Below are 8,483 nucleotides of genomic sequence, written 5' to 3'. Positions count from 1 at the left end.
TGGAAATACTGCTGTAGCAAAACACGCTGATTGGAAAAACCGATTGTTCTTGCATTGTTTACGTGCTGTATTTTTGGTTGATTGGCATGCTGAAATATTTTCATCTGACCTAAAGCCAAAGCAAAGGAAAGAGTTTGTTCACGCTGCAATTGATTTATCGAAATGCGACTGCAAATTCCCACTTTGGTTTAAATTGAAAGCAAAGATTGAAGCACTGAAAATTGCTGTGGTTTCTTTTAACAAAGAGTTCTGTTATTTCAATTGTTCATCTTTGGTGAAGAAGCACAAACGGATAATTAAGTGTTGATGACTACCCAACAAATTAATTTTTACCAAAATAGGTACAACTCATATGTCGACACAATGTTTTTTGAACCATTTATGATTTGCTTAGTCTAGTTGTAAGCTTATGTTTGAGTTAATGTTTGTTGCAATCATTGTGGGCTTACAATCCAGCCTAATCTCGCCGTTTCGTACCTGATCGCTCGCATTGTTTTCTACGAAATTGAATGCACAAGCAACTTGCAGCAAAGTCGATTTCCTCGGCGTAAAGCTTGCTCCCATGATTGTAAATTCAACACCTTCCCCAAACAAGAAACTTCGCGGATACGGCAGCAATACAATGGTTATTTACATCGTTTCAATTTAAAGTTCGGATGCATAAACTTAGTAATTCAATAGCCAGTTGTGTTTACAATGCTTTGACCTAATGAAGGGAAATTACAGTCAGGAAACACCTACTTCTGTTACTTGGACAACTTGTTAAAGTTTTTTGATGTTTTTTTGACTATGTGGCCTGGGTTTGCTTTAGGCTTAGTCTTCCTTCAAACACGGTAAAACCAGAGATTGGTAAAACACCATACATTCAATGTCGAAAATGATGCTGCCCAATGCATTTGCTTCACCAACTCCCGTTTATATCAATCACCTTTAACCTTTAACAAAAATGCCAATGCCTCAAACTCGTTTTTTTCTAAATGCTATGGTCGGATTTTCCTTCTGTGTGAGAGATAAGAAATATAGTTTGGCTACGCCTACCACCGGCCTTTGAAGTTAAAAAAAAAATAATAGGAGATCATACAAGTGTTTTGCTCGATAAACCAGCTTGCACAAACAAAAAGCATTTTCGTCATGAATTCGAAAATTGGTTATGCAGGTTGCTTGCGTTCAGCACAGAACTATTTCATTTCGACACAAAACTCATGGTCTTGATAATTTTTTGCTTCGACCAAATAAAAGTTCTAAGCAACGGACTGTTTCCTTCAAACATCCAACCATTGCTGCAAATCATTTCGTTGCGAAAATGTGTAGAAATCATCAGGAAATCCAGATATCCTTTTCCGTTAGTGGGAGCTCGAGAACATAAAGCGTTGGCCATTACGAAATTCATTGCAACAAGTCCGCCTGTGCTGAAAGTCTTGTTACGTAAGCCATAGCAGGAAATCAAGTTAAAGTGGTATGAATCACTTTGAAACGTTCGAAAGGCCTATACCAAAATAAACAATATCTTTGTCTTCACAAATGTGCAAAACCGCTGCGGTTGAAAACTTCTGAAAGCGATTTTTTAAGTTCGAAAATAAAGATTCGTACAGTCAACCAAGTGAGCCATGTGCTCGTTTTGGTTTAAATTTTAGGACTAAATGCTTTAAAAAAATTATCTCGTCTAGATTCTACTGCAGACTAACACAGAGAGGGTACGGTACGTACTCGGTTTCTTGGCGATTTGAAGCATACTGTTAAAGTGCTGATCAAAACAAGAAAGGGATGCTTTTTGAAAGTGTATGCTGTTGGACGTTCTAATCAATTTTTTGATACAAATCCCATGTCTGTCACGCTTTTCAATCGTTGTAGCTTTTCTGGCCTATTGCCGCCTATATCAGGAAGAAACTTGTGGTGCAAAATTTGTGATCCCTGAAGTCAACGCGTTGATTTAACGTTTCATCTATGGTTTCAGTGAAACCGTTTCACCCACTTGGCTGTGGCGCGAAAGGGACCACGTGTTTTGACATCGTTGTTTTTCTCTTTCATTTTCAATAAACATTGCCTCGCCTCGTGGTAATTTTTCACGTGACTGCTTCCATACCTCTGATTGGTTGCTATAAATGAAAAAAGAACGTGGGCACGAGGTAGATAAGGCGATCGAAGAAAGTGGTCGCTTCATTGTTGCAAATGGTGGTCAGGAGTAGGTGTGGTGAGAGAAGTACATTGAACTTTCTTCAGTTCAATTTGTGGCAGCCTGCGGCTTTTATGCTCGATCTCCAGGGAAAGTGAGGCGTTGAAAATTTATGTAAGATCCAAAGCATAGCTATCTATGTTTCTTTTCAGATTTTATGTATTGATTTTTTATAAACTAAAGTAATCTTGATGAAGGGAGACTACAGTATGCAGCGTTCTAATCAACTTATGGAACAAATGCCCATTATGGGTGGGAATACACTATCAGACAAAGACCGGGAATTTAACTTAGTTTTGGAGATTTCCAGTTTGACTCGACTGGGCGATTCTTGCGATGATGATAGAGATTCAAATTCCAGTTATGATGAAATTACTAAAGCAAAGAAAAGCCAAAATATGACTGAGTGTGTGCCAGTCCCAAGTTCTGAGCATGTTGCTGAAATTGTTGGACGGCAAGGTAAGAATATCACATGCTTATGGTATTGTAGATGTAGACAGATAATTGATAGCAACTTAATAGGATTGAATTGCATAATTCAAAAACAATACCTAAAATGCATACATATTATACTATTTAAGGAGCTGGTATACAAGTCCCCCCCCACCACCCTTGGCAACTCATAACAAAGACAGGACTCAACCAAACATACAGGGTGAAACTACTTTATCTGTGTTTTACTGTTCACACACTTCAATTCACATGTTTTGGTCAATTCCTCTTTGTCATGAGTTGCCAAGGGTGGTGGGGGGGACTTGTATACCAGCTTCCTATTTAATCCCATCCAGTTGCTATCAATTATCGTCCATGGTACCGGTATTCAAAAATTATCTCTACCAAAGCTATAGTTATGACATTTGGAGCTGGTATACAAGTCCCCCCCTCCCCTTGGTAACTCATGACAAAGACAGGACTCAACCAAACATATAGGGTGAAACTACTTTACCTTTGCTTTACTGTTCACACACTTCAATCCCAATGTTTTGGTCAATTCCTCTTTGTCATGAGTTACCAAGAGGGGGGAACTTGTATACCAGCTCCTGATATTTTTATGTAATTTTGTTAATTTTTATTCAGCAAATCTTTTAAATTCATCAAATAATTGTAAAAAAAATCATGTTGATGTTGCTAATTTGTAACTATAGTAGTTAAGGTCAACAATTCTGTTTGCAGGATGCAAAATCAAAGCTCTCAGGAATAAAACCAATACCTACATAAAAACTCCAGTTCGAGGAGAAGAGCCTGTTTTTGTTGTCACTGGAAGGAAAGAAGATGTAGCAATGGCGCGACGTGAAGTACAATCAGCTGCTGAACATTTTACTCAAATCCGGTAAGATTGATTTTATGTATCATGTACTAAACACTTTAAACCATCTTTGCGCTAAAGTACTCAAAACTTGTACTGCAATTTATAACACCAAAATTATTTTATACTTACAATAGCTTGAATAATGTGTGCCATGTTTTGCTGCTATTTTGTTTGACAGCTTATCTGATTCATTTTTTTAGAGCATCTCGAAGCAGACATGCTCTTCTTGGGCAACCTGGTGTTGATGGTGAAGGAGCTCCAGGCACAATAACTCTTCAAGTTCGAGTTCCATATCGAGTTGTAGGGCTTGTAGTTGGACCGAAAGGTGCTACCATCAAACGAATTCAGCAACAAACCCACACCTACATTGTGACACCAAGCAGAGAAAAAGAGCCAGTGTTCGAAGTCACAGGTATTGCACAAACTTTTTTTTATTAATCTGTGGCACTATTCACACTACAGTATAATGCAAGCTGCAAATATAGCCTAAGAGTTGCCTGATAAAGAAATCTTACCTAATTTGAGAAAAGTTTTTAACTGTTAAAAACAAAAAACAAAAACTTGTATTTAAAAAAAAATAGTCTAGGTCAAAGATCAACACCCTAACCTTATTCCTAACTTACCTTCACCCTTCCTAACTCTGGCAACACCTGATTGTAAAGCCACTTTGTTTTTATTAAGATTTAAAAGTTAGTGACATTGTATTTTTATTTTACTCATTCAAAAAAAACGTTCTGTTTTAGTGATTTTATGTACAGTCATGTTAAATCTAACCAATGCTTTTTGTAGGTTTGCCAGAAAATGTAGAAAAGGCTAGAGAGGAAATAGAAGCCCATATTGCTGCTAGGACAGGAACACAGCACACCAGCATAGATGATGATTTCAAAAACAATGGCACTGAAGTTGGAAGCCCTTCGCTGAATGACTTTATGAGATCTGGATTGTCTGTGCCAAACCCAATGTTGTTTAAGAATAGGTAAGTTAAATATTTAGTTTTCAATCTAAAATGTCAACATAACAATAATCCTTTTTTTTCTAATGCACATTTGTAAATTCTGTGATTACCTTTGCTGCTTTACACAGCAATAAAGTGGCACTAAAGTTGCCAACCTGCTGAAGTAAACCTTGCTAAAATGTGTTACATTTTTTGCAGTTCTGCAATCCCATCAGCGTTCATTCCTTACAATAACAGCAGCATGCTTAGGTCTGCTGCTCCAAGCTTTTTTCCTTCGGTGTCCAATCCTGGGGTCATACCGCCTGATGCGGTCAATGGACAGCTTTCTGCTGTCAAACAACAAATGTCCATGTTGTCCAATCTTGGTGAGCTTCTAATATAAACTACATGCATTCTACTGTACAACAATGTAGCTTGTTAACACCACAGTTGTCATATATATCCTATTAATTTTGGGTTTTTCATTGCAGTGACAAACAACTCTACTTTCACAACACCCTCTTATCAATCATCTAATGTGCCTGGATTTGGTAGCAATGGATTTCAACCCGTCGATAATGTAAAGCCTGCTCCACATTGGAGTACTGGATGGTCTGCTGACACCAACAATGTATGTGAAGCGTCAACTGCTGCCCCGACGTTTGGATATGGTGGCTTTTCTCAACCTCCAACAACTTGCAATTCCATTGGATTTAGAGCTCGAAGCAGCAGCCCGGCGTCACATGGTTCTAGTTTGAGCCCCACTTCATCTCTCAGTACCTTTCCTCATCCTCGTCTATCGCCAACGTTGTCAGATCACCAACTTACGGGCAACAACAACGCAATGGATTTCCCGACCATTTCCAACTACATGCCTGCCTCTAACAACTTCACTTCCACGTCCAACCTGGCTCTTACCATTGAGAGTGGCTATTCATCAAGTATGTTAGATGGGTTTTAACAGTAATTATAGGTGGCAACTAATGCTACACCAACTAACGTAAAACAGCACAACTTTGCCGAGAATTTGTGAGTTAAAGTTTGGCCACAGTATGGTCTTTTCGTTTTATTGGATTTGTCTAATGGATAATATTTAGCAGTACTATCCATCAAGACTAATTGAATACCTATGTATGGTAAATGTCCAGTAAAAGAGTGGACGAGTGGACCTGACACAGTATTTTTCATGATCTTTTTGTCACAGGTGGAACGAACGAAAGTGCTGCTGCGTCTCCGGTTGAACCTGACCCCATAACTCAGCTTTTGTCTCAATTCACTTTGGATGATCCTGTCAAATTTCAGCAGTGTGTCCTTTGCAACGAAAGTCGAGCTGTAGCTGCCTTAGTGCCTTGTGGCCACAATCTCTTTTGTTACGGTTGCGCTAACAATTGTGTGAAGCAATCTGCCCCCAAATGTCCGTGCTGCCACCAACCTGCCTCAATGGCCCTTCTCATTAAGAAGTAGAACTACACGAAAGTGAATGTTCATTCGATCAAAGATTATTTTGTAAATCATACACCTTAGCTGCTGTATAGCATTACTACAAATGTTATGTAGAATTATTTTAGACTTCTTTTTTATGCTACTGCCAGCACATTATCGTCTTCCTAGACCTGTAAACGAGATATTCCATTGCGTTTTTGTATACAAAGTATATTTTGATTTTAGTTACTCAGCCCAATCTGTTTTATATTGCCTTTCAAGCACATTCATGTCAATAATTTTTTTCTTTGGTCAGTGCTGCTAGGTCACAAATGTGTCCGTTTTGTGTTACGATTTATATTTTATTTTTCACAACTTGTGTCAGGCAAGTTTTATTGTCAATCATGGTTCAATGGAGTCGATGATATCTTTGCTGCTCATTTTGTTTTAACTTATGACAAAATAGCTGATCCGGTTGCAAAGTCGCACAGTCATGTGTTAGTGCATCCATATGTACAGCACACATAACTGTTGATGACTTTTTATTTATTGGTACAAATAATATATTTTGTATAACTACTGGGAATTTTTATTTGTCATTTGACGACCTGTGTTAATGCTTGTTGGCCCGCTGCAGTTTCTTTTCTGTAATCACTCCACTACTGATAAAACGTTTTTATGTGTGAAAGTGAGTTTTGATTATGTCACCATGTCTACTTTGTTGCTGCCTTTTACCACACTAAGTTGCCAGTTGTTTCTATGCACGTTAGCAGTCCCACAGCTGCTATTGATCTTAAAGCAACAGCTGGTTATATTTTATGTAAGATTTTGTTGCAAAATTATTGTTGGGTAGGTGCTATGCATTATGAAAATTTTGTGCTTCAATGTACATCTTAATTACATAAACATATCGAACGTCACAGAAATGTAGCTGAAAGTTAACGCTGTTCATGTTACCAGTCACCACTCCAACAATATCGAAGCTTCGATTTCCACTTCACAATGTGTTTGTCGGTCGCTTTGTGTGTGTGCGCGCGCGTTCAGCATGCTCAGGTTACAGACGGCTGTGTTGACATACATGTCTGCCTAGTTAGCGAAGTCTTATTTTTCTTTCGATTGATGTGCGCAGACATACGATCAACGCCGTTGAATCACTTTGTCTGGTTAGACAGTGCTTCACGTTATCACTGCGGCTAACTAACTTTTGCATTTAATAATTAGCTACGGGAACTGTTCTGTTATGATCGTGCATGTTTCTTGCCACATTCTTGATCAACTTAAAAATATTTGTTCGTGCGTCATCCAGACGCACCCTACGAACTTAAATTGTCACATAATCGTGTTTAAAGTGATAAGCGAATTGGTGAGTTTGTCTTATTGTACTGTGATTATATCTTAATTTTTCCACTGTCATGCAACAAACAAGAGAGCGTTAATCTTTCAAGCATTATAAACATGTTCATGGTGGATGGAGTTTCTGCGTTCACCGTGTCTGGTATTGTAAATCAAAGAAATCGTGCTGTTGGGCAAATCCTAAAACACCAACAATCGCCTTTTGGAAACCTTTTGTGTCGCTCATCTTATACTGTATTTTGATGTGCTTCCAAAGTTAGCAAGTGGATAAAACTAGCCACTAATTAGAGAAAAAAATTGGCCTTGTGATGCGACTGTACTGTTAACAGCTTGTTTCGTGGTACCGGTACTGATGTTTTGACTGTTGCACAACAACATGATTTTTAATTCCTGACAAGCCTCTTTCCACTTATATTCCTGCGTATTGTACATAAACACGACACTGATTTTTGCTGCTGAAAAAATGTATTTTGTGCATACTGGAACTTGTTCTTTCACAATCACCTGGCATGTCGCTGCGACGAATGTTGGCAACCAGGAGACTGTCTATGGTTGCTGTAACTATCTGTATCCATATGGTCTTATGTTTTGGCTTCGTATAAATCTGAAATTGTATCAAAAGTTTTTATTTTTCTGTCTTTATTAAATATTTTTCGTTGGCAATTGTGTCGGTGGGACCATCAAAACGAGGACTATGTACAGATTTCATGCAGAAATGAAAGTTCGCAACAACGATATTAAGTAGCCTATAGATTGCAGAATAAATACACAACATGGCAGCTGATGAAGATAAAATAGTTAAAGCTTTGTTTTTTATATTAATTTTCTGCACATGTAAGAGCATAAGATCAAAGTTTCAGTTTGACAAGTGAATATTCTTAGCGGTCCGGTGAATTAATTATTTCACACGCAACCACAAAAGTTTAACTATCTACCAAACCACTTTTTTAGGTAAAATGTAACTCGAATTGGATTTCTGAGAAAGTGTTGGGAAGTCGAAGCACCCCCATCAACTAGAAGAATCACATTAAAAATTGCTTCCTCCCATTAAAAATTTGTTTAAAGAAGCCCTGAAACGTGGCTTGGCAATAAAGTTATTCTTTCAGAAGGGCTCCAGTTGAGTACCGTAACCCTAAGGTAAAGCATCTTTGGTAGCGTGAGTGAGGGATGGAATGTTTTTCATCGTAATCCATCGTCGGTTTGTTCCCCACTAGTAGGGGTGGCCGATGATGGGATGGAATGTTTTTGGTATCGCTAATGAGAGGGGGAGACTCTTCGGTAGCCTATATAAT

The 8,483-nt window shown here is 38.2% G+C and overlaps 1 protein-coding gene across 1 annotated transcript; it reads left to right on the top strand.

Annotated features, from left to right (window-relative positions):
• The first annotated feature begins 2,218 nt into the window (after nt 1-2,218).
• Nucleotides 2,219-7,854, top strand: LOC145772237 (RNA-binding protein MEX3B-like). Its single transcript, XM_082584090.1, has 7 exons — nt 2,219-2,632; nt 3,347-3,503; nt 3,683-3,894; nt 4,272-4,458; nt 4,636-4,802; nt 4,908-5,357; nt 5,621-7,854. The coding sequence occupies exons 1-7, from the start codon at nt 2,365-2,367 to the stop codon at nt 5,878-5,880; spliced, it is 1,701 nt and encodes a 566-aa protein (XP_082440216.1). The 5' UTR covers nt 2,219-2,364; the 3' UTR covers nt 5,881-7,854.
• Nucleotides 7,855-8,483: the final 629 nt, after the last annotated feature.

Source organism: Aplidium turbinatum, chromosome 6 (genome assembly GCF_918807975.1).
Source record: "Aplidium turbinatum chromosome 6, kaAplTurb1.1, whole genome shotgun sequence".
Taxonomy (NCBI): domain Eukaryota; kingdom Metazoa; phylum Chordata; class Ascidiacea; order Aplousobranchia; family Polyclinidae; genus Aplidium; species Aplidium turbinatum.
This window is presented reverse-complemented; position numbering and strand designations above follow the sequence as displayed.